General features: G+C 52.8%; 2 protein-coding genes across 19 annotated transcripts in view; one reads left to right on the plus strand and one right to left on the minus strand.

The window, feature by feature from the left end:
- The window catches only part of BCL2L11 (BCL2 like 11), a 151309-nt gene extending 135329 nt beyond the window's left edge, over nt 1-15980 (minus strand). For 5 of the 18 annotated variants that reach the window (XR_016349313.1, XR_016349311.1, XR_016349319.1 and 2 more), the window contains exons 1-2: nt 15829-15980; nt 4354-5458 (exon numbers count right to left, since the gene is read on the minus strand). Coding sequence is in view for 4 of the 18 variants with exons in the window: in XM_089777589.1 (XP_089633715.1) it covers nt 4354-4588 (235 nt within the window). In the remaining 14 variants the exon portion in view is untranslated. The remainder of the gene's footprint in view (nt 1-4353; nt 5459-15828) is intronic. The other 13 variants (XR_016349320.1, XR_016349318.1, XR_016349315.1 and 10 more) reach the window with 6 other exon arrangements.
- Nucleotides 15981-16124: 144 nt separating this feature from the next.
- The window catches only part of BUB1 (BUB1 mitotic checkpoint serine/threonine kinase), a 57753-nt gene continuing 47667 nt past the window's right edge, over nt 16125-26210 (plus strand). The window contains exons 1-6 of the mRNA XM_075925870.2: nt 16125-16270; nt 17700-17759; nt 17844-17988; nt 19401-19597; nt 20688-20731; nt 21214-21317. Of these exons, the coding sequence (XP_075781985.2) occupies nt 16248-16270; nt 17700-17759; nt 17844-17988; nt 19401-19597; nt 20688-20731; nt 21214-21317 (573 nt within the window). The 5' untranslated portion in view covers nt 16125-16247. The remainder of the gene's footprint in view (nt 16271-17699; nt 17760-17843; nt 17989-19400; nt 19598-20687; nt 20732-21213; nt 21318-26210) is intronic.

Below are 26210 nucleotides of genomic sequence, written 5' to 3' on the forward strand. Positions count from 1 at the left end.
TGCTACTGTGTGTCCTCATCAGGTCTGCACTGGCTCATGTGTGTTTGAGGCACATCCAGTACTGGGGCCCACTGCAGTCGATTGCAGCAGAATTTGTCTGTCCTTTGGGGGAACTATGGTAAGGCACTGGAGGACTATCAGCAGAGTGATTTAGTCTGTGTAGTCATTGGAAAGTGGATGGGTTCCAATTCAAGTTTACGTGGAGCTAGGGCTCTGAGCCACAATGCCAGCTGGGTAAGCTAGCCCAGACTTAAAGCACCTCCAAAGCTGGGTCAGAGGTTTTTCTGAGAGGACAGAAAGGCAGGGGAAGGGGGCACTGAGCTAAAATCTGGAGAAAAGCCCAGGTCAACTGTTCAGTGAAGACATACTCACAGATGCCGTCCCCTCCAGTTAAGGACTGGTGCAGCAGTGTGTAGAAGCTTGTGCTGCCGCTATCTGTGCCTGCCCTGATCTGTGTCTAACACAAACAGGATCAGCATTTGGGGTTGTCAAGTCAGCACCAGTTACAAAAAGACTCAGAGCCAGATCTTACATATGCTTAATGTCATGCAGTGTGAGCAGTGCCATTGGCATCAAGGCCTACAACGACAAGCCTATCTGCGGTGCATACCGTTAAGTAGGTGTGTAAATCTTAGAAGGCCTGGCGCTTTACTCAGTATTTTTCAGTGGGTATATAAAGTTGTTTTATGATTGAGGGAGCATGTGCTGAGTAACCAGCATGACAAATATACTCTGCCTGGCAGACTTTTTTGCCTGGGTGAGGCACAACTGGCTTTAGCTCAATTCATATGAGAAAATTAAACTAAGGAGGAGAAAAACACTGAAGATAATGTTTGCATTTCCACCAGCTACAAAAAGGTTTCTCTGGCTGATCTACCTCGCAGTGCAACTTGGTGCAGCTGACTTGTTAACCAGATGTTTTACATCAAGTCTGAAGGCTTTCCACATGACACAGAAAGCTTAAACAGGCAAACCTGACTGCATTAAAGGGTAATCTGAGAGTAATTTGTCATAAAAACATCCAGAAGAGCACCAGCTGCAGTTAGAGGCTTCCTACAAATCACAACATAGGCTTGGTGGTTCTTTAAGAAAATACTTGTCTTAAGTTATCCTAAAAGCAAGGCAGTAGTAAAACACTGCTCCTATGTTTATAGTAGGAGGAGAACGTGATGGCTGGATTTCCTGCACTGCCAGCCAGGTCTGCATTCAAATGAAAAGTCAAACATATTGCACAGCTTCCTACTGTGCAGTGGAGGAGATGCAGTGTTGTGCAGGTTTGCTATCGAGTAGCAAGAGGACCTGAGTGCAGAGAGCAAACATCTTGGAAGTGGAAAGATGTATCATTCATGGGATAAGAGCAACTGGGGGTAATGTAACAGGATCGCTTTGATATTGGAAACAAAGTGCCAAGTCAAAGGCTAATGACTTGCCATTTCCATTTAGATTCCATGCATGTTTCCTCTGCCTGCAAACTCTAACAACCTATCAGAGGGGTCCCCGAGTGAGTCTGAATCTGCATAAACAACAAGAAGTCCTGTGGTGCCTTATAGACTAACAGATTTATTGGAGCATAAGCTTTCGTGGGCAAAGACCCACTTTGCACTCACATGCATCTGATGAAGTGGGTCTGCCTATGAAAGCTTATGCTCCAATAAATCTGTTAGTCTGTAAGGTGCCACACGACTTCTTGTTGTTCTAACAACCGAGAAAACATTATTTGAATAAAATAACTCTGAAAGTGGCATAAGTACAAATGAGTGGCTTAACTCTGTTGCTTTCAAGGCATTAAAGGTATATCCTTCACATTATTTTAGAACCCTATGGATTTCAATGTGAGGGCTCATTTGGCTTCTTAGCAACAATTCTATAGGTAGCTTTCAAAATAAGGACATATTGTTCTGACAGATGGTTTGGGAACTTGAATGTCAGCATGGTGAAGAACCAGTGTAGATTGTTTTATTTGCTGCTAGGTAGACTGAGAGTGAGAGGCAGACTGAGAGTGAGGGGGCCCCAATGTATGTACTCCTTCTTCACTCCTTCTTTTGAGGAATAAGATTTTTGCCACCACCACATGACTCACCGTACCATTAGCTCCAGGGGAAAGGCAGCAGCCCTCGGGGTAGTATTGGGTGTCTGAAGACAAATGCTTCAAGCTAAGATTTTCCAAAATGGGTAGCTGTGGTTGAGCTCCCAAGCACCTGTACAAATATTAGCACGAGACTGAGGACTGCACATGATAAATATATTAGGCTAGCCATAAAGTCCAGAGAATAATGCATGCTCTTCCATCAAGCAGAGCACACAAACTTTCTGTGCTGTATAATCAGTATAAACTAGATAAAAACATTGAAATAGCTGGCAAAACTGGCAACACCCTGCATGACCCCTTCCTTTTCAACACAGTAAAAACAACAGTAGCAGGCTGAGAAGTGCTTTGAAAATCTGTTGTTTGCCACCCTCTTGTGGATAAATGCATAATTCAGCTTTCGGCATTGGGAGATCTGTTGGCTCTGGAGATGGGTAGGGAGATGATGTGGAGAGTTTCACTTCTAGGCCATCGTGGTCCCAGAGGAAGTTTATGGTAACAGCAGCGGCGAGGACTTGCCACCCCGTGGTATTTGGCAGTCACGTGAAAGAAGCTGAGGAGGCCGTTGGGGAAAGCCTAGAGAAAATGCCTATGCTCTGGTTTATATAGAGAAATTAGTTCTTCAGGACTGTCAATTTGAATTGAATGGTTTTGTGAGCACTGGCTGGCATAAATTCACAGGATCTCTGCTACCAGCCTGGAAAAAGCCTCAGTACCTGTCCCTGAGCACCCATTTCTCTCATTGAGCTTTGCCTGAGAGTCCCACTGAAGGAGACTCCTGTTCAGAGACTTTTATTCCTTCCAGGGATCAGTGCACTCCAGCACATACAGCAGTGACTCCAAACAGCCTCTCTCCAACAGAGTAGGCTGTGTAGTCAGCTAGGACACACCACCAGGAAAACGAGAAGCAGTGCACCCAGGTCTTTCTCTTCCAACTGATGGTACCCAGCTTATAGCAAAAATTAGTCCCTTTGTGCAAAACCTTGCATTTTATAGTGTTACATTTCCTCCCATTAGGGATGTAAAATCCTGTTAATCCATTAACCGGTTAAATGTTACGTTTAACCAGTTAACTGCTTCAATGGAGGCAGGCAGGGAGCCAGGGACTGCTGACCCACAGAAAAATCAGTTGAGGGCTGCACACAGGTAGCCCCTGACTCAGAAGGAGAAAGACATTCCCCACATTCCTCTTACACCAAAGTCGGGGGGGGGGTCAGCCTACTAGACTGTATATACTCCAGGCCAGCGATGGGACGGCATGAAGGCCGGAGCACCAGTGTGGGCTTCCCAATCCTGGGGGGAGCCTTGAGCCTTGGGGGCTGGATCCAAGCAAGCTGGGGCCGCATCTGGGCCCCAGATCTTAGATTCCCCACCCCTGCCTTAAAGGGTCTGACTGGCTTGCTCTGAGGTCAAACAAACAGGTCTATAGTTGCTAAGATCACTTTGTTTCCCCTTTGTCCCAGATATGTACTATGTTTGCTATACTTCAGTCACACACGACCATCTCTGATTTGTGCTGTTTCCCATAAGCCTGTAGTTAGGACAGCCTCTCCTTTGGCCCCAGGCCTCTCCCTAGGTCCCCCGAGCTCCCTGCTCCAGTCCTGGGACACTGCGTCCCTGGTCTGCCTTTTCCAGTTCAAGGTGAAGTGGCCCTTGAAAAGTGTGTTAACATCTTATGCTACAGAATTTGTTCCATACTGTACTTAGCTGTGACACTCCGAGTACCTTGCCCAGATCTAAAAAGAACCTGAGAGCTTGTCTCCCTCTAATCTAGAAGTTGATTCAGTAAAAAATGTTCTCTCCCCCACCTTGTGTCTCTAATTTTACAAAGCCATCAAGGCTACAACAACACTATTTTTTAAAATATGTTAAGTTTGCCGGGAAGTTGATGGCTGCTCTGTGCTACAGACCTCTCCTTTCAGGCACTGCAGCTTTTGGAGACCACATCCGATCTTGTGGTGCCCAAATGGTGAAAAGAGATGTTATTCCAAGCTGCTGGTGGGAAACCAGTTTGGTCTGCACTAGCAAAAATGTGCACCTTGGTAGAAAAAGTTCTCTAGCAGATGACTGTTTACTGAGAGCATTTCCCAGACTCCGTTTTAAATTCCACATTGTGGGAGGAAGTGATGTGAAGGTGCTGGCATTCACTCTGCCATTATTGGATATGAACTGGTAGCCGGGGCTCATAATAACTTTCATTGGTTTGTAGAGCAGAAATCCCTCCCATTCTTATATCAATAAGCATAAAAATTGAGCCAGCAACTTACCAGTCTCCAGGGCAGCTTCTCCTTCTTTTGTCTCAGCTGCCAGTTCTGTGGTAGGCTGTTCCTCCCAGGAAGAGGGAGGCATCAAAAACTCCTCTAAGTATGGCCCAGGATGTACTGCAGCTTCTTCTGTGGCAAAGCCTCCTGTAGGAACACTTTCATCAGCAGTCACTTCATTTGCCTCCCTGTTCCCATTGATTTCCATGCTGTCTTGGAGGCCAGCAGCTTGGAAGGCCATGCTGTCTTTGAGGTCTGGCTGACTAGGCCATCATGCACCACAGGTTGCTTCTTGCTTGACACAGTCCCCAACACCTGGTCCAAATCCTCATAAAATGAGCATGATGTTGGCAAGTTCCCAGAAGTGTGGTTGTGATCCCTCACTGTCCAGTACCCAGGCTATACATCTGTTTCCTGCAGCGGTCACCAGTCTGGTAGATTTCCAACAGCACAAGCCTCTTCACTATTTGGTGGTGCATGGTCATTCCTGGTACTCGTAAATCAATTCTTTTGCTGGCCTTGTCCCAGAGATTAACCTAAAGCTGGCTGTGCTCCCAAGACCATGAGGCAGAGTGCTTGTAAAGCACTTCTGGTCAGTATCCTGTGCAAAGGCCAAAGGTTCGCCCCAGATATGTTTGCAGCTCTGTAGTCAGAATAAAACAGAAGGGTGAAACACCATACTGCTATATTAGAACACGGGAGGTTCTTCAATTTCGCTGGAGTGGACTGGCGAGCCTTGGGAGAGAGAGGAAGTCAGCCTGCAGCATTGTGGGAAATTTTTAATGGCCTTCAAGGACTCAAGTGTGTGTGTGTAAGAGTGAGAGAGATTGCTTCTACATAGTAAAATGATAGGGTTTGAATCCTGAATCCTGGATTGGCTCGAGCTATCATCCTCCACCATCTGAGTCCAAGTCCAAGAAATTTGTGTGCAGACAGAAGCCAAATTAGGCCTTGAGTCTGAGTCTTGAGTCTGAGTCTGGGCTTACACTGCAGTGTAGACATAACCTGAGGCTCCTATGACTGGTCTAAGAACTGGTAATACTGCATTAAATGTGATAAGTTTCCTTGTCATGGGTGAATGAGACTGTCCTTCTGGAACAATGACCCAAAACTGAAAGGAAAAAAATAAAGAGGCACTTTATTGATCAATATAATACAAGTTGTTTGTTTGGAGGAAGGGGGGGCAGTCATAGTTGCTCAGGCCCCCATTCTGCTAAACTGTTAAAACTGACCCGTGTGAGTGAGTAGACCCACTGAAGTCCAATTTAAAAACTCCAGTGAGTTCTGGCTAAAACTTAGAATTCCCTGCAGTTAAAAGGCCAATGGGTCTAGTCACAGACCTCGAATTAAGCACATGGATAAGCCTATGGAACAAGTCCTTGAGTTAGAATATCTCCACTTAATATCAGAGTCTACATTCCCACAGCAGCTCAAGGACTAAGTTTGGCTCTGGCTGCAATTGCTTAAGCTGCTGGAAAGGGGATCTGAGAACTAATGCTGAGCAAAGGGGGTGAAGATAAGGTGAGAAGAGGCCAGGCGAGAAGAGGCCTGGCGAAGCAGCAGTGAGGAACTGATGTGAGCAGTACTTGGCTGCTGTTTGTAGGATCCCTGGGTTGGAACTGGAGCAGTGGCAAGCCCTAGTTCCTCTACCTGCAAAGTGTTGTGAAGCCTGAGAAGGTGACGAGGCCTGTTTAGAAGCCCAAGCAAAGGATCCAGAGCTGGGGCTAGAGACTCATGAGGGTAGATAAACAGTTGGGTGGGATTTTTCTGACTTTGGAAGGGGTTTATTTTGAGAGCGTGATCTGGCTAGAGGTTGACACTCTATGGCCGTGGTGTCCAACACGCTAGCCACTAGCCACATGTGGCTGTTTGACTGGTCAAGTGTGGCTAGCTGGCTTGAACAATGTGGCTATTTGGCTGGTTGAGTGTGGCTAGTTCGCTATAGCAGTAGCTACTACAGTGCTGCTTCAGAACTGGTTGGACATCATGGCTCTATGGCATGCCAGGAGTGTGAAAGAGCCTACAGTACTATAAGCAGCAGCAGGAGTTGCTCAAAAGGTGAGTTCCGCCATCACACACTTATAGCATTCATTAATAGCAAATACGGTTTCTTGAAGTCTCACTCTGTAACTTTCCCAGAGGGGGAGCCGGGTTAGTCTGCACCTGGAAACACTTAAAAGAACAATGAATGGACCTGCAGCACCTTAAGAGACTAACAAAAAATGTAGATTAGTGATAGAAATGTAGCTGTGTTAGTCTGGTGTAGCTGAAACAAAATACAGGACTATGCAGCACTTTAAAGACTAACAAGATGGTTTATTAGATGATGAGCTTTCATGGGCCAGACCCACTTCCTCAGATCAAATAGTGGAAGAAAATAGTCACAACCATATACCAAAGGATACAATTAGATGGTATCATGCTCACGAAAGCTTATGACACCAGCTACATTTTCTCCTTAGTCTCTAAGATGTTTCTTAATTTTTTTTGGGGGGGGGGGAGAGGGGTAACTTATGTTTCATTAATCTATAAAGTGCTACCAGACAATCTGTTGTTTTATTGTAATTTTTCCATTACTGATTGTAAAAACAATCCTTGATGAAATCTCACCACTTTCTTTCAGCCCTGATAAACTTGGGTTGGTGGTGAGCTGTCCAAGGGTCTGGTAGCTCTTCTGTATTCTACAGCTTCTATTGCTTGCTCATAAAACTCTGGGCTTACACTTTTGATGACTGCAGGCATTTCACCCTGTTTTCAGGGGTCATTGGGCAATGGGGTCTGATTTTTTGCTACTTCTGTCTATATCCAGTAGGTGGCACTGGTACATAGCAAAAGTTGTTGAAACTCAGAAACTTTTGTATTGAATTTTTTCTTATTTGCCTAGACTATTAATTGGAATAATTCTCCCTCTTTTAAGCAACTTCTCTTAATATTTCAAAGTCAAACACTGGTTAGATATATCTTTCATTTTCCTTCCTGCGCCATACAAGTATGTCTCTTCTAGAATGCAACAATAAAAAGAAAGCAATCCTCTTTACAGTTTCCCTACATTTAAGTCTAACATCTAACTTTTAGGTCCCTAGAAAATCACAGGAACAATACTTGTATGCAGTGTCTGATGTAGTTGTGTTGGTCCCATGATATTAGAAAAAGGTGTGTGAAGTAGTGTTATTGGACCAACTTCTGTTTGCAAAAGTGATGAGCTTTTGAGCTTACATAGGAAAAATATTGTGCCCCACAAAGCTAAGCTCCTAGACCCCGTATATAATGATTGGGGAGAGACAGGTGTCTAAGAAGGGGTGCCACAAAAGCCAGCCCCTTGATAGGGACCTGTCCTAAACTAGCTAATGGGAAATGGCAACAACAAGAGGGGCCACCTAGAGAAACAGGAAGGAGCACCCAATTTAGCGATTAACATTTTGGCTGGGCACAGAGGGGCAAGTGCACCTCCCAAGTGCCATAGGACTGAGGATTGCAAGCCCCCAACAGTGTTCCGTCAGGCATGCTGAGTGAGTGGCGCAAGGCGCGCTCCCGACTCCACTCCCTGGTCTGGCTGGAGCACTGAGCGGACAGGGCAAGTCCCTGTGTCTTGGCAGAAGCAGAGAAAGGACTGGGGGCGGGTAAATCTAGATGCTAAGTGGGTAGGCCACAGCTATGCTCCTGCCTCCTCCTTGTAACAGCCTTTTAGATACTTGAAAAGTGCTACCAGGTCTCCGCTCAGTCTTCTCTTTTCCAGACTAAACAAACCCAGTTCTTTCAGGTCATGTTTTCTAGACATTTAATCATTTTTGTTGCTCTTCTCTGCATTTTGTCCAGATGTTTCCTGAAGGCTACGTCTAGACTGGCATGATTTTCCGGAAATGCTTTTCATGGAAAAGTTTTCCATTCAAAGCATTTTCGGAACAGAGCATCTAGATTGGCACGGACGCTTTTCCGCAAAAGCACTTTTTGCGGAAAAGCGTCCGTGCCAATCTAGACGCGCTTTTCCGCAAAAAAGCCCCGATCGCCATTTTCGCGATTGGGGCTTTTTTGCGGAAAACAAATCTGAGCCGTCTACACTGGCCCTTTTGCGCAAAAGGACTTTTGCCCAAACGGGAGCAGCATAGTATTTCCGCAAGAACACTGACAATCTTACATGACATCGTCAGTGCTTTTGCGGAAATTCAAGCGGCCAGTGTAGACAGCTAGCAAGTTTTTCCGGAAAAGTGGCTGATTTTCCGGAAAAACTGGCCAGTCTAGACGCAACCCAAATGTGGTGCCCAGAACTGGACATAATACTCCAATTGAGGCCTAATCAGCACTTAGTAGAATGGAGAAATGACTCCTCGTGTCTTGCTTACAACACTCCTGCTAATACATCCCAGACATAGGCGTGGGAAGTAGGGGTGTCAGGGAATGCTGCAGCACCTTCAGATTTTGCATCCAGCTTCTCCGCACCTGGAAGCCAGCACTACTGTCAACCACCCATCAGTTTCACCAGTCCCGGGTTCCACTTGCCCCATTACCTGCCCCTGGGGTCCCACTGCTTGCCAGCCTTGCAGGCTCACTGGCACTTGGGGTCCCACTGCCTGCTGTTCCTGAAGGCTCCGTAACCTGCCACACTTGGGGGTCCCTCTGCTGCTCCTGGACTCTTCTCCTGGCCTTGGCCTGGGGCTAAGCAGCTGCCCCCAGCTATTGTTGCAGCTTGGGGTAGCGAGGGACTATGATTGCTGACACTCCTGGACTGGATGCCATTGCTGCAAATGGTGTCTGGTCGAGTTGGCAACTGTCAGAGGGGCATGAACAGGTGTAAGGGTGTTTATGCGTGTGTGTGTGTGTAACTCAGCATTCCCTTCCTAAAAATTGTTCCAGTGCCACTCATCCCAGAATGGTTTGCTCTTTTTGCAGGAGTGTTGCTCTGTTGACTTGTATTTAGCTTATGGAGCACTGTGACCCTAAATCCCTTTCTGCAGTACTCCTTCCTAGATGGCCCCTTCTCATTCTATATGTGTGCACCTGGTTGTGCCTTCCTAAATAGAGTACTTTGCATTTGTCCTTACTGAACTTCATCTTACTTACTTCAGACCATTTCTCTAGTTTTTTTGCGACCATTCTGATTTATAACCCTTTCCTCCAAATCAACTGCAGCCCCTCCCCACTTGGTATCATCTGCAAACTTTGTAAGCGTGCTCCCTATGATATTGTCGAAATCATTGATGAAGCTATTGAACAGATCCGGCAACCCCAGAACTGACCCCTGTGGGCCTCTACATACCCCACTTATGCTCTGCCAGCAGGGCTGTGAGCCATTGAGAACACTTGCTGGGAAGTTTCAGGCTATGTATTTTTTTCTGATTTACTTTCAAAAGAGGCTTTTCCAAAATTTGGGGCACACATACCTTATGCCTCGTAGAACGATGTTTACAGGGATAGCGAAAGAGTGCCTCCACTTTTTCGAACATTTTTTTGAAAAAGTGTCCGCGTTCCGTGGTTGTGGTGTTGCTTTTCCGGGATACCTCTGATACCCTGGAAAAGCAACGCAATCTAGACATAGCCTCAGAGGGGTAGCTGTACACAAAGGTTAAGTGGACACAAGTCGGAACTCAGAAACGGGACCACACGGAAACCTGCAGGGGGAACATTCTAACCTGCCTGGGCACTCGTGAGTGGATTTAGAAGTAGCCATTCTTCTACCAAGCTGTTTGAGAAACCAGCTATAGAGAGCGACTGCGGCACTGGCCTGCATATGCAAATTGGACCCTCTCTCGCAGAGTACATCTAGACAGCAACATTTATAACATAGCCTGTGTCTACGGGGCAGGTGGTTATTTTGAAATAATGTGGACACACTGTCAAGCTGGAGGTCTTGCTCCAACTCAGGTAGCCCGCACTGCAGGAGGAAGTACGGGAGGGGGAAGGAGAGTAGGGTTGCCAGATGGTTTAACCAAAAATACGTAACACCCTCCCTCCTCCACCCAAAAAAAAAAAAAAAAAAAAAAAACCACTGGGGAAAAAATGTTGTTGAGGGGAAAAGAGGGGGGAGGGGGGGACCAAAGTAGCTGTGCAAATAAATAAATAAAATCATAAAACAGCATTATTAAAACAGCATAGCCCCCTTCCAGAGTGTGTGCAGAGTCAGAATAGGGATAGGAACAGGGGAGAGGTTGGGCACTAAGACCCAGGGAAGGCATTGCTTGCCAGTGGCCATTTTGTTTTCTTGACCAAGCCAGATGGCAGCTTCTCTGCGAACAAGGTAAGCAGCAGGTGCGAGGGCAGGGGGTGTTGGGAGTGGGGGGAAGCGGGTGGCTGGTTATGTCCTAGGGTTACCAGGTGTCCGGTATTTTCGCCTCCTGGCCAGGAAACATCAGGAACGAGCTACATTTTAGGTGTCTGGTATTTTCTGCATTTTGTTACCGGGCAGGAGGCGGAAATACGGCCGGTCGGGGTCAGACCCTGGGGCGCCGGGTGTCCCACCCGGACAGGCCGCCCTTTCCGCCTCCTGCCCGGTAACAAAAGTCAGGGAATACCGGGCGCCTGACAGTCGCTGGCTGCTGGGTTCTCCTCTGCCGGGGGGATACCGGACACCTGGCAACCCCAGGACACCCTCAGCAGCACAGCCCGGCCCGCCCCCTGACCTGGCCAAGGCAGAGACCTGAGCCCCCCCCCCCGCCTAGTGCTCACCCGCTCTGGCCGCCCCCTGACCTGGCCAAGGCAGAGACCTGAGCCCCCCCCCCCCCCCGCCTAGTGCTCACCCGCTCTGGCCGCCCCCCGACCTGGCCAAGGCAGAGACCTGAGCCCCCCCCCCCCGCCTAGTGCTCACCCGCTCTGGCCGCCCCCTGACCTGGCCAAGGCAGAGACCTGAGCCCCCCCCCCCCCCCGGCCTAGTGCTCACCCGCTCTGGCCGCCCCCTGACCTGGCCAAGGCAGAGACCTGAGCCCCCCCCCCGGCCTAGTGCTCACCCGCTCTGGCCGCCCCCTGACCTGGCCAAGGCAGAGACCTGAGCCCCCCCCCCCCCCCGGCCTAGTGCTCACCCGCTCTGGCCGCCCCCTGACCTGGCCAAGGCAGAGACCTGAGCCCCCCCCCCCCGCCTAGTGCTCACCCGCTCTGGCCGCCCCCTGACCTGGCCAAGGGAGAGACCTGAGCCCCCCCCCCGGCCTAGTGCTCACCCGCTCTGGCCGCCCCCTGACCTGGCCAAGGGAGAGACCTGAGCCCCCCCCCCCGCCTAGTGCTCACCCGCTCTGGCCGCCCCCTGACCTGGCCAAGGGAGAGACCTGAGCCCCCCCCCCGGCCTAGTGCTCACCCGCTCTGGCCGCCCCCTGACCTGGCCAAGGGAGAGACCTGAGCCCCCCCCCCCCGCCTAGTGCTCACCCGCTCTGGCCGCCCCCTGACCTGGCCAAGGGAGAGACCTGAGCCCCCCCCCCCCGCCTAGTGCTCACCCGCTCTGGCCGCCCCCTGACCTGGCCAAGGGAGAGACCTGAGCCCCCCCCCCCCCCGCCTAGTGCTCACCCGCTCTGGCCGCCCCCTGACCTGGCCAAGGCAGAGACCTGAGCCCCCCCCCCCCCGGCCTAGTGCTCACCCGCTCTGGCCGCCCCCTGACCTGGCCAAGGCAGAGACCTGAGCCCCCCCCCCCCCCCCGGCCTAGTGCTCACCCGCTCTGGCCGCCCCCTGACCTGGCCAAGGCAGAGACCTGAGCCCCCCCCCCCCCCCCGCCTAGTGCTCACCCGCTCTGGCCGCCCCCTGACCTGGCCAAGGCAGAGACCTGAGCCCCCCCCCCCGCCTAGTGCTCACCCGCTCTGGCCGCCCCCTGACCTGGCCAAGGCAGAGACCTGAGCCCCCCCCGGCCTAGTGCTCACCCGCTCTGGCCGCCCCCTGACCTGGCCAAGGGAGAGACCTGAGCCCCCCCCCCCCCGCCTAGTGCTCACCCGCTCTGGCCGCCCCCTGACCTGGCCAAGGCAGAGACCTGAGCCCCCCCCCCCCCCGCCTAGTGCTCACCCGCTCTGGCCGCCCCCTGACCTGGCCAAGGCAGAGACCTGAGCCCCCCCCCCGGCCTAGTGCTCACCCGCTCTGGCCGCCCCCTGACCTGGCCAAGGGAGAGACCTGAGCCCCCCCCGGCCTAGTGCTCACCCGCTCTGGCCGCCCCCTGACCTGGCCAAGGCAGAGACCTGAGCCCCCCCCCCCCCCCGCCTAGTGCTCACCCGCTCTGGCCGCCCCCTGACCTGGCCAAGGGAGAGACCTGAGCCCCCCCCCCCCCCCCCGCCTAGTGCTCACCCGCTCTGGCCGCCCCCTGACCTGGCCAAGGCAGAGACCTGAGCCCCCCCCGGCCTAGTGCTCACCCGCTCTGGCCGCCCCCTGACCTGGCCAAGGCAGAGACCTGAGCCCCCCCCCCGGCCTAGTGCTCACCCGCTCTGGCTGCCCCCTGACCTGGCCAAGGCAGAGACCTGAGCCCCCCCCCCCCCCCGCCTAGTGCTCACCCGCTCTGGCCGCCCCCTGACCTGGCCAAGGCAGAGACCTGAGCCCCCCCCCCGGCCTAGTGCTCACCCGCTCTGGCCGCCCCCTGACCTGGCCAAGGGAGAGACCTGAGCCCCCCCCCCCGCCTAGTGCTCACCCGCTCTGGCCGCCCCCTGACCTGGCCAAGGGAGAGACCTGAGCCCCCCCCCCCCCCGCCTAGTGCTCACCCGCTCTGGCCGCCCCCTGACCTGGCCAAGGCAGAGACCTGAGCCCCCCCCCCCCGCCTAGTGCTCACCCGCTCTGGCCGCCCCCTGACCTGGCCAAGGGAGAGACCTGAGCCCCCCCCGGCCTAGTGCTCACCCGCTCTGGCCGCCCCCTGACCTGGCCAAGGCAGAGACCTGAGCCCCCCCCCCGGCCTAGTGCTCACCCGCTCTGGCTGCCCCCTGACCTGGCCAAGGCAGAGACCTGAGCCCCCCCCCGGCCTAGTGCTCACCCGCTCTGGCCGCCCCCTGACCTGGCCAAGGCAGAGACCTGAGCCCCCCCCCCCCCCGGCCTAGTGCTCACCCGCTCTGGCCGCCCCCTGACCTGGCCAAGGCAGAGACCTGAGCCCCCCCCCCGGCCTAGTGCTCACCCGCTCTGGCCGCCCCCTGACCTGGCCAAGGCAGAGACCTGAGCCCCCCCCCCCGCCTAGTGCTCACCCGCTCTGGCTGCCCCCTGACCTGGCCAAGGCAGAGACCTGAGCCCCCCCCGGCCTAGTGCTCACCCGCTCTGGCCGCCCCCTGACCTGGCCAAGGGAGAGACCTGAGCCCCCCCCCCCCCCCCCCGCCTAGTGCTCACCCGCTCTGGCCGCCCCCTGACCTGGCCAAGGCAGAGACCTGAGCCCCCCCCGGCCTAGTGCTCACCCGCTCTGGCCGCCCCCTGACCTGGCCAAGGCAGAGACCTGAGCCCCCCCCCCCCCGGCCTAGTGCTCACCCGCTCTGGCCGCCCCCTGACCTGGCCAAGGGAGAGACCTGAGCCCCCCCCGGCCTAGTGCTCACCCGCTCTGGCCGCCCCCTGACCTGGCCAAGGCAGAGACCTGAGCCCCCCCCCCCGCCTAGTGCTCACCCGCTCTGGCTGCCCCCTGACCTGGCCAAGGCAGAGACCTGAGCCCCCCCCCCGGCCTAGTGCTCACCCGCTCTGGCCGCCCCCTGACCTGGCCAAGGGAGAGACCTGAGCCCCCCCCCCGGCCTAGTGCTCACCCGCTCTGGCCGCCCCCTGACCTGGCCAAGGGAGAGACCTGAGCCCCCCCCCCGGCCTAGTGCTCACCCGCTCTGGCTGCCCCCTGACCTGGCCAAGGGAGAGACCTGAGCCCCCCCCCGGCCTAGTGCTCACCCGCTCTGGCCGCCCCCTGACCTGGCCAAGGGAGAGACCTGAGCCCCCCCCCGGCCTAGTGCTCACCCGCTCTGGCTGCCCCCTGACCTGGCCAAGGGAGAGACCTGAGCCCCCCCCCCCCGCCTAGTGCTCACCCGCTCTGGCCGCCCCCTGACCTGGCCAAGGCAGAGACCTGAGCCCCCCCCCCGCCTAGTGCTCACCCGCTCTGGCCGCCCCCTGACCTGGCCAAGGCAGAGACCTGAGCCCCCCCCGGCCTAGTGCTCACCCGCTCTGGCCGCCCCCTGACCTGGCCAAGGCAGAGACCTGAGCCCCCCCCCCCCCCCCGGCCTAGTGCTCACCCGCTCTGGCTGCCCCCTGACCTGGCCAAGGCAGAGACCTGAGCCCCCCCCCCCCCGGCCTAGTGCTCACCCGCTCTGGCCGCCCCCTGACCTGGCCAAGGCAGAGACCTGAGCCCCCCCCCCCCCCGGCCTAGTGCTCACCCGCTCTGGCCGCCCCCTGACCTGGCCAAGGCAGAGACCTGAGCCCCCCCCCGGCCTAGTGCTCACCCGCTCTGGCCGCCCCCTGACCTGGCCAAGGGAGAGACCTGAGCCCCCCCCCCCCGCCTAGTGCTCACCCGCTCTGGCCGCCCCCTGACCTGGCCAAGGCAGAGACCTGAGCCCCCCCCCCCCCCGCCTAGTGCTCACCCGCTCTGGCCGCCCCCTGACCTGGCCAAGGGAGAGACCTGAGCCCCCCCCCCCCCCGCCTAGTGCTCACCCGCTCTGGCCGCCCCCTGACCTGGCCAAGGGAGAGACCTGAGCCCCCCCCGGCCTAGTGCTCACCCGCTCTGGCCGCCCCCTGACCTGGCCAAGGGAGAGACCTGAGCCCCCCCCCCCCGCCTAGTGCTCACCCGCTCTGGCCGCCCCCTGACCTGGCCAAGGCAGAGACCTGAGCCCCCCCCCCCGCCTAGTGCTCACCCGCTCTGGCTGCCCCCTGACCTGGCCAAGGCAGAGACCTGAGCCCCCCCCCCGCCTAGTGCTCACCCGCTCTGGCTGCCCCCTGACCTGGCCAAGGCAGAGACCTGAGCCCCCCCCCCCCCCCGGCCTAGTGCTCACCCGCTCTGGCTGCCCCCTGACCTGGCCAAGGCAGAGACCTGAGCCCCCCCCCCGCCTAGTGCTCACCCGCTCTGGCCGCCCCCTGACCTGGCCAAGGGAGAGACCTGAGCCCCCCCCCCCGCCTAGTGCTCACCCGCTGTGGCCGCCCCCTGACCTGGCCAAGGGAGAGACCTGAGCCCCCCCCCCGCCTAGTGCTCACCCGCTCTGGCCGCCCCCTGACCTGGCCAAGGGAGAGACCTGAGCCCCCCCCCCGGCCTAGTGCTCACCCGCTCTGGCCGCCCCCTGACCTGGCCAAGGCAGAGACCTGAGCCCCCCCCCCCCGCCTAGTGCTCACCCGCTCTGGCCGCCCCCTGACCTGGCCAAGGCAGAGACCTGAGCCCCCCCCCCCCCCGCCTAGTGCTCACCCGCTCTGGTCGCCCCCTGACCTGGCCAAGGCAGAGACCTGAGCCCCCCCCCCCCCCGCCTAGTGCTCACCCGCTCTGGCCGCCCCCTGACCTGGCCAAGGCAGAGACCTGAGCCCCCCCCCAGAATTTCCCCGTGTTTTGGGGGTCGGCGCCCATTGGCCCCGAGCCCAGCAGGGGCGCGGCCAGACCTGTTCTGAGGAGGCGGGGCTGCTCGCCCAGCTGCTGTAGGCCCCAGGCGGTTACCATGGCTACCCCGCACCAACCGCGCCGCCCAACGCCTGGCGCCGGCACGGGCGCGCGCGCGGCTCGGGGGGCGTGTCCCCGAGCGACAGGCTGAGCGGGGAGGGATCACTTGTGTGGGGCGGGGCCGGGCTCAGGAGAGGCGGGAATGTGGAGGGGAAGGGCGGGGCTATGTCTCCCCGCCCTGGTCACTGGCCCCACCCCCTTCCCGCGGCGCCTCCAGGCGTTCCCTGGGATTGGCTGCGGGGCGACAGGCGCCCAGCCAATGGGGAGGCGGCCGCCGCGGCACTGCGCCTGCGCGGGGGATTTGAAGCGCCCGGGCCGTTGAGCTCGCGCTGGCAGGTGGATCAGTGACGTTCTGGCTGCCATGGAGCTGGCGGCTCGCGAGCGGTGAGCGGGGGGGCCCCCCACGGGGCAGGGAGCGGGCCGGCCGCCACGGGGGTCCTGGGGGCTGGGCTGCTCAGGGGGGAGAGGAAAGGGGAGGGTGGCTGGGCTGCCGGGGGGGCGAGGGGAGGGGGCTGGGCTGCTGGGGGGGGGCCGTGGGGGGAGAGGAGGGGGGAGGGGCTGGGGGGGGGGCTGGGTGCTGGGGGGGCTGGGGGGGGCTGGGCTGCTGGGGGGGCTGGGCTGTGGGGGAGGGAGGAAAGGGGAGGGGGGCTGGGCTGCTGGGGGGGCCGTGGGGGCGAGGGGAGGGGGCTGGGCTGCTGGGGGTGTTGGGGGAGAGAGGAAAGGGGAGGGGGGCTGGGTTGCTGGGGGGGGCTGGGCTGCTGGGGGGGCCGTGGGGGAGAGGAAAGGGGAGGGGGGCTGGGCTGCTGGGGGGGGCCGTGGGGGAGAGGAAAGGGGAGGGGGGCTGGGTTGCTGGGGGGGCTGGGCTGCTGGGGGGGCCGTGGGGGTGAGGGGAGGGGGCTGGGCTGCTGGGGGGGCTGGGGGGAGGGAGGAAAGGGGAGGGGGGGCTGGGGGTGAGGGGAGGGGGCTGCTGGGGGGGCTGGGGGAGAGGAGAGGGGAGGGGGGCTGGGTTGCTGGGGGGGCTGGGGGAGAGGAGAGGGGAGGGGGGCTGGGTTGCTGGGGGGCTTGGTTGCTGGGGGGCTGGGGAGAGGGGGGGGCTGGGCTGCTGGGGGGGCCGTGGGGGAGAGGAAAGGGGAGGGGGGCTGGGTTGCTGAGGGGGCTGGGGTGCTGGGGGGGCCGTGGGGGAGAGGAAAGGGGAGGGGGGCTGGGGGGGGGGCTGGGGTGCTGGGGGGGAGGGGGGGCTGGGGGGGGCTGGGCTGCTGGGTGGGCCGGGGGGGGAGGGGGGCTGGGTTGGGTGGGCCGGGGGGAGGGGGGAGGGGGGGCTGGGTTGCTGGGGGGCCGGGGGGAGGGGGCTGGGTTGTCGGGGGGGCTGGGGGGGTAATGGGAGGGGGCCCTCGCAGAGAGGGGAGGGGGCTGGGTTGCTGGGGGGGGCCGGGGGGAGGGGGCTGGGTTGCCGGGGGGGGCTGTGGGGGTAATGGGAGGGGGGGCCTGGCAGAGAGGGGAGGGGGCTGGGTTGCTGGGGGGGCTGTGGGGAGGGGGGCCCTGGCAGAGAGGGGAGGGGGGCTGGGTTGCTGGGGGGGCTGTGGGGAGGGGAGGGGGGCCCTGGCAGAGAGGGGAGGGGGCTGGGTTGCTGGGGGGGGGCTGTGGGGAGGGGAGGGGGGCCCTGGCAGAGAGGGGATGGGGGCTGGGTTGCTGTGAGGCTGCATTCTGTAACATCCCTTTGCATTATTGGTGTTTGACCCTTCTTCCCCACCATGTTTTGCCCTTCTCCTGAACTACTGCTGCTGCTCTGTGCCTAACCTCTGTGTGTGAGCAGGATGTTTGAAGCCCAGATACGGAGCTATCAAGGCGAGGATCCCCTCGATCCCTGGGACAGGTTGGTATTTGGATTGCTTTCCTAATGGCACCTATCTTAAAACACTGTGTGTGCTGCATGAGTGGCATGTTTCTCTTGTTCCAGGTATTTGCAGTGGGTGGAAGGTGCTTTCCCATATCAGGATGGACAGGAACGCTTGTCTGCTTCATTAGAACAACTCGTAAAAGCCTTTATCAGTGAGAAGAGATACCACCAGGATCTGAGATTTGTTAAATACTGCATTAAACTAGTAGGTACACTTAGATATGTAGTCAGCAGTAGAAATGTGTAGAGAATTTACCAGTGTCGGAAACAGTTTGAATTCCTCAGCAGTAACATCTCCAATACAGATTATAACAGGAGTGAATTGGGATACTTTGGGCTAGTCAGGCCAGCTGAAACTCGCTTTTAGATTTCAGGAGTCCCTTGCCCTCTGCCCTTGAGCTGATCTTAATATTGCCTTAACACAGGGGTCTCCAACCTTTTTAAGCATGAGATCGCTTTTTGAATTTATATGCAATCCAAGATCTATCTCAAACCCAAATACCCTTGTCCCACCTCCTTTGTGCTCCTTCTCTGAGGCCCAGCCCCTGCTAACTCCATCCTCTCTCCCTCCTTTCCCCCCTGCGTCCTCCCTCACTTTCACCAGGTAGGGGCCATGGGTTGGGGTGCAGGCTCTGGTCTCAGATTAAGGGATTTGGAGTGTGAGGGGGGCTCTGAGCTAAGCTTGGGCAGGCAGTTGGGGTGCTGGTGGGGATTTTAGGTGCAGGCTCTGGAAGGGTGTTTGGATACAGGGGTGCTCAGGACTGCGACAGGGACTTGGGGTGTATGACTGGGGCAGGGTTTCAGGATGTGAGCTCCAGCTGGACACTGCTTACCTCAGGTGGCTCCTGGGTGGTGCTACAGTGGGGCTAAGACAAGCTCACTCCTGCCCTGGCCCTGCACCACTCCCAAAAGCAGCCAGCAAACTCCATCCCAAGTCCTATTGTGCCCCCTGTATGCTCTGTGGAGATAGGATACAGGGTGGGAGAAGTGGCACTTTGACATCAGTGCCCTTCTTCTTCCTTCACAGCAAGCAGGAGGCTCCCAGGGGTGGGAGCAGCAGTTCCAAGGCAAAGGATGGGAGGGGCAGCTGAAGTGCCAGCACTTGATTAACAGTCTCTTGGCCAAACAAGTCAGGATCACCTGTCAGAAGCTCCAAAATCTGCCAGTAGATCATGATCTACTGGTTGGTGACCACTGCCCTAACATCACACCTTTAAATCTTAAACAAGACAATTGGGAAGGAGGGTGGGGGAATCCTCACGACCTTACTGATTTCAAGTGTAAAGCTTGAGAGGATGTTTGTCTTGTTCTGTTAGTATGATTTGAGAAATTGCCCTTTCTTCCTACCACATGCCTGAGGTGGCCTTCTGGGGAGAATGGTTTGCTTCCTCCTCCTTACCATTTTCCTTTTGCATCAGAAAAGGAATTCAGTGGTGCAACTAGAAAAAGGATAGCCTTTTGTGTAATGTATGGAATTTCATAGACATAAGTGTGTCACAATTTTATAATGGGTATTGTGGGACTGCTTTAAATAAAAGGCATCATTACTGCTGTCTGTAAATCCTTCCCCCCCCTTTTCTTTAATGTGCTGATGGGTATCCATATTATGTTTTCTAGGCAGAATTCATCACTGCTCCTAGTCAATTTTTTGATTATATCTACAGCCAAGGAGTTGGTACTCGAATATCTGCTTTGTACGTTGCTTGGGCTCAACAGCTTGAAACTGAAGGGAATATACAACATGCTGGTGCCGTTCTTCAAAAGGGTATTGATAACCAGGCAGAACCAATGGAAAATCTGCAGGAACAATACAGGTAGTTTATTTTGCTCTTTCTTGGCGCAGTAGGATCTGTCCACAATGTTGTGTTCGGTGAAGTATTGAACCTGCCTAAATATACATCTTCCAACAGGGATAAAAACAACTGAATTTGTTATTAAAAAGTTCACAAAGCTTAAACATCCAGACTTCCTCACTGTTCAGTATGTCCAGACTTTTGGGTTACCTTTTCCTACTGATACCCTCCATGAATAAAACAACACTAATAAGAAAAATGATCACTGAAGAGGCTATGTCTACAGTTGCTTCCTCTTTCAAGAGAGGAATGCAAATGTAGACATTCGAAATTACAAATGAAATGGGGATTTAAATATCCTGTGCTTCATTTGCATAATCGAAGACAGCCGCTATTTCAAAATAACAGGCGCTGTTTAGACACGGTTATTTTGGGGAAAAACCCTTCTTTTGAAATAACTGGTAAACCTCGTTGTAGGAGGAGTAAGGGTTATTTCGGAAGAAGGGTTTTCTCTCAAAATAACCACTTCTTAACAGCGTCTGTTGTTTTGAAATAGCGCTATAAAGCCATTATGCAAATGACTTGCATGATATTTAAATCGGTTTCATTTGCAATTTCGAATGTCTTCGTTTGCATCCCTCTCTCAAAAGATGGTGCAAGTGTAGACCTATCTGAAGATACTATGGAGGTTCATCACTTTTCAAGGGTTTTGTTTCTCTTATTGGCATGTGACAGATCCATTAGCCTGCCCTGTATAGTGTCACTTTGACTGGGTAGGTCTAGCTTAAAGAACAAAATAACCTATTTCACTTCAATTAGCATGCTTTGGAAGTACTCTGTGGGACACTTTAGTTGGATAGCCAATTGCTTAACTCTCCTAGGGATATGTGAATTATTATGCTGTTACAGACCAGTTTCTTTACGATGAATGTGCTGTAAAGAGCCTAAATCGTCACTACTATAAGCAGAGATACGCCCTGTGAAATCAAAAGGTGTGTGGCGTCCACTTACGATAGATGAATTTGGCCTTTCATTTTTGATTTTGGTGTAACGGACCCACAGTATCGAAGTCAATGTTATGCCTTCATAATAACTTCTCCCTTCAATCTAGACTGTTCCAGTGTCGTATCACTCAAAGTCATCCATTGATGCAAGGTGAGTCTAATGTTGAATTATCCATGAACAACTACACTCAAATGGACTAGCTTGCCATGGTGTTTTTAATGTAGTCTTCTGTAAACACTAAGACTTACCTTATTGGAACTCTATCCAGGCCTATGCTAAGGGGAAGGTCAAATTAAGATACACAACTGCAGCTAAGTTAATTACGTAGTAGGGATGTAATAGTGTAGTAGATTAACTGATTAATTAATAAGCAAAAACTTATAGGTTAATTCTATAGACTGCATGCATTTACACACACCACCCCCGCCCCCAGTAAATTTGTTAGCAGGCTGGCCAACAATGGGTCTAGGGCCGACGCCTTCCCCCCCCTTGCTGTGGCTCGGCATTTAAAGAATGTTGGGTGCCAGGCAGCCTGCCTCACTTCTGGCTTGTGCTGGGTCCGGGAGCTCAGACTGCCCTCTTCTCTTCCCTTTTATTTTGGTAGCTTAAATAGCATCTCTGTGTTCTTCTAGTTGCTGCCTCAAAACAACTTCACAATTTCCAGATTCCAAATCCAGTGGAGCCTAGAAAAGATGTCTCCGAATCTGGTGACCCAGCATGTCTCTCCAAAAGCCAGGTATCTAAAACTTGTGACTCAAAGTCTTGAGAGAAGGTTATCTTGGTCATGCACTAGCCATGGGAATAAGAGCTGAATGCCTAAAGTCTGGGGTTCACAAACTATTTTAGAAGCTTACAGGATAAATTCAAGATGGTAAAATCAGAGTTACACCTCCAGCAAACATGGAATGTGGGATGTGTGGGCAGCAATAGTGCTTAACAGACGTGTATAGACAAGCTAAGATCAGGACACAATTCTTATCCCTCTTCATTCAACAAATTTCCATATACAAAATGAACCTCCGTGGGAGGTCAGTGCTCCTCTACTAGCCGGCACCTCCCGCTCCCAGGTTCCACTCCTGGCAGCTGGCTTGCTCTCGGGTGCCAGCATCATCCATGGGCCTCCACTCCTGGTCCAGCAGAGCACCTAGCTGCAGCTTCCAGCCCCTAGTCAGGGCTTGCCTTTGGTCCAGTGACATCCTAATCCTAACTTTGTGGGACCACAACTGTTGCTGGACCCAGAGTCCTGGATTTCAGAGGTTCAACCTGTATTAGAAGGAAAGAATGATTTAACTAGTATACTTCAGTAGGAGGGCAGGGTATATAAATTGCAACAGCTGTACCAATTTTGATTCTTAGTTGGAATTACTTTTATTTGATCACTATACCATTTCAACTATGAACTTCTGACAGGATCTGGAAAATCTGCCATTCAGTGAGATCAAAAGTAAAATCTAGTTTATTTAATATGCCAAACATAGTTGAGCCACAAGTATGATAGATTACAGATCTTTATGCATAATAAAACCCGATTGCTGGAAGCTGAAAGTAGGCATGCTGTATCTAGAAACAAGGTGTGGTGAGGGTAATAAATGAGACCCTTAGAACTGGTATGCTAGATCACCATCACTTGGAATGTTTAGTTCAAGGTTGATGCCTTTCTAAAAGATGCTGGAGCTCCAGCACTAGCTATGTCCGTGCTCGGGTGGGAGCAGAAGAAAAGGAAAAGAAAAGTAAGGCTTGGGGTCTTATTTTTAAAAACTTTCTGCAGACCTCCTGCAGTGGGTCCACTGATCCTAGGTTGGGAACCACTGTTCTAGATCACGGCTGGTCCTAAAGCAGAACTAGCATGATAACTTGACCTTTTCCCCCCATTCTGTTTCTTACTGGCTTTGGATTCACGACAGTACTTACTTGTTAGGTGCTGACTAGTTCTCTTCACAACCTCTTGTGAAAGACTCTGTCAACTGGCTCTCCTTAATCCACCATTAAATCTTTTGTGCATGCATTGCAGAATGGAGTCTTTTATATTTTCAGCATTTCTCTGTCCGGAGACAGACTCTGGTAGCAGGACACTATGCTGAATAGACTGTGGAGGCACTGCATGGGTCTGTGGAGAGTCATGCAGGGCACATGGTCTAAGGGTAGAGGGGTATCTTCACTTGCATCATCAGTGCCTCACTGTTTGTACTGCTATTCTATAATCCATGCCTGGAGGGTCTCTCAGTGCACGTACTCAGAATCTTGCTGTAAGGCGTGTTCAGGATAGATATACTCTTGTTAGGATTTTATCTGCCATTACAAGTTTAAGAGCTGATGAGATCATAGGCTTAACTGAAATAATTACGTTACTTTTGGGTCCTTGGTTATGTCACAGACTGAGTGTAGTAACCCAGGCTTTGGTCCAAGAAGGCTGTCTTGGTGTGGGGAAGCCAGCAAGCAGACCGCTTGAAACGTACCCAGAGGTGGTGGTTTGAGAAGGGGGTGAAAAGAAGATTGGCTAGAGCATGGCTTGAGTGCCACTGGTGTTGTGCTTAAAAGAAGCACCCGGGATCTTTTTCAGGGGGATAAGGCAACACACCACATTTATTGAGCATTCATAGATCATAGATCAGTCAATACTTTATCATATGCATATGATACATTACACTCATGCACTCTCTCACATATGCACATGCATGCATACTCCATCTTGTTGTTACCAATAGTTGCTCCCCCGAACTGCACTGGCCAGGTGACTTAGATGGGGGGAGGGGTGGATCTGGGCTTCTGCCGATCCGGATCGATGCTTTGACATTGACAAGACTAAAACCTGGGGTTCCTCTGCAAGATCCCTCGTATTTATCCCTCTCATGCAGCCAATTAGTCATTACCTCACCTTTTTTAATACTGCTTCAAAGAGGGTCCTTTCAAGGGCAGGCACTTGCTGCTTGACTCCCAAGGTGTCTGTATGTCCACTTGTCTTTTCAATGAGCTCACTTCACAGGTATTATGACTAGGGGATAAGAAAACTTGAAATAAATAGGAGGAGAAGGTGGGGGGGGGGAGAAAGATGCTCTGTTGCCCACCCTCCTACCTCTATACATAAAGTATCAGGAGGAAGGGTGCTAATCCTGAGTAGATAAATATCAAAGTCAGTGGATAGATTGGTAAGGCAGGAAGGAGACCATTCAGAAAGCTGTTAGCACCTTCAGTGATAAAGGGCCCACCACCCCATATCTTGATTAAGTCCATTAGTAATTGACTTGAATTTGCATATGTATTGTAATTCTAAGCTTTCCCTGTGTATTTGGCTTGAGAAGCTGGCCTGTGACAAGACCGCCACCTTCAGATCTGCGAGATTATGGTTAGGTAAACAGAAATGGTCTGCCACTGGCTTCTGAGTATTTTCTTTACGTATATCCGATTTGTGTCCATTGATTCTTTCCCGTAGAGAACATCAAGTTTAACATATATAAATATGTAGTAGAGGGGCACTGTTGGCATTTAATAGTGTAGATCAAATTTCTAGATCAGTGAATTCATCACTGGAGCAAACAACACAAGCCACAAAATCAAAGGATTATTTGACTAAATGAGCAAAAAAAGTTTCTCAATACAAACTTATGAGAGTGATACATGATTATATTGAAATGTTAGACAATGTGCATAAATCTCTCCCTTTTGACCCCTCAAGAACAATTCTTGAGTGGGTCACACTTTATATAACTGTATATAATGGTACTATACTGAGAAACAATTTGAGCTTAAGTTGTAATTTATTAAAGAGGATGTTAAACAATATTTTGATGTGTTATGACAATTAGAATTAAAAAGCACTAAGAAGTCCGAGTGACTATCCCTTAAAAAAATCATACCATTAATGAATACTTATGTTTAGCTTTATGTGAAATTTTGAGGATTTTACATAATTGTTGTTGTAAAATTGCTAAACTGTGTGTTCAAATTTGGACATCCATGGCATTAGTCAGTTGGCATCTTTTTTGTTCAACTAAATCCTAATGATAAACCATGGTTAATAACATCAGCTACTATATTAACATTTATCTTTTGGTACTGAAAATGTAGTCCCATCATACATGCATTGCTGCACAGGGAGTTTAAAGATTCCTATTTTGCCATACAATGGCTTAATTCAGAATTAATCATAGAATCATAGGACTGGAAGGGACCTCGAGAGGTCATCGAGTCCAGCCCCCCGCCCTCAAGGCAGGACCAAGCTCCGTCTACACTATCCCTGACAGATGTCTATCTAACCTGTTCTTAAATATCTCCAGAGAGGGAGATTCCACCACCTCCCTTGGCAATTTATTCCAATATTTGACCACCCTGACAGTTAGGAATTTTTTCCTAATGTCCAATCTAAACCTCCCCTGCTGCACTTTAAGCCCATTACTCCTTGTCCTGTCCTCAGAAACCAAGAGGAACAAATTTTCTCCTTCCTCCTTGTGACACCCTTTTAGATATTTGAAAACCGATATCATGTCCCCCCTTAATCTTCTTTCTTCCAAACTAAACAAGCCCAGTTCATGAAGCCTGGCTTCATAGGTCATGGTCTCTAGACCTTTAATCATTCTTATCGCTCTTCTCTGTACCCTTTCCAATTTCTCCATCTTTCTTGAAATGTGGCGCCCAGAACTGGACACAGTACTCCAGCTGAGGCCTAACTAGTGCAGAGTAGAGCGGCAGAATGACTTCACGAGTTTTGCTTGCAACACACCTGTTGATACAACCTAGAATCATATTTGCTTTTTTGCAACAGCATCACACTGTTGACTCATATTCAACTTGTGGTCCACTATGACCCCTAGATCCCTTTCCGCCATGCTCCTTCCTAGACAGTCGCTTCCCATCTTGTATGTATGGAACTGATTGTTCCTTCCTAAGTGGAGCACTTTGCATTTCTCTTTATTAAACTTCATCCTGTTTACCTCTGACCATTTCTCTAACTTGCTACGGTCATTTTGAATTATGCCCCTATCCTCCAAAGAAGTTGCAACCCCACCCAGTTTGGTATCATCTGCAAACTTAATAGGCGTACTCTCTATCCCAATATCTACATCATAGATGAAGTTATTGAACAGTACGGGTCCCAAAACAGACCCTTGCGAAACTCCACTTGTTATCCCTTTCCAGCAGGATTTAGCACCGTTAACAACAACTCTGTGACTACGGTTATCCAGCCAATTATGCACCCACCTTATCGTGGCCCTATCTAAGTTATATTTGCCTAGTTTATCAATAAGAATATCATGCGAGACCGTATCAAATGCCTTACTAAAGTCTAGGTATATGACATCCACCGCTTGTCCCTTATCCACAAGGCTCGTTATCCTATCAAAGAAAGCTATCAGATTAGTTTGGCATGACTTGTTCTTCACAAACCCATGCTGGCTATTCCCTATCACTTTATTACCTTCCAAGTGTTTGCATATGATTTCCTTAATTACCTGCTCCATTATCTTCCCTGGGACAGACGTTAAACTGACCCGTCTGTAGTTTCCTGGGTTGTTCTTATTCCCCTTTTTATAGGAATATTTGCCCTTTTCCAGTCTTCTGGAATCTCCCCTGTCTTCCATGATTTTTCAAAGATCATAGCTAAAGGCTCAGATACCTCCTCTATCAGCTCCTT

The sequence above is a fragment of the Pelodiscus sinensis genome, chromosome 3 (genome assembly GCF_052426305.1).
Source record: "Pelodiscus sinensis isolate ZL-2025 chromosome 3, ASM5242630v1, whole genome shotgun sequence".
NCBI classification, from domain to species: Eukaryota; Metazoa; Chordata; order Testudines; family Trionychidae; genus Pelodiscus; species Pelodiscus sinensis.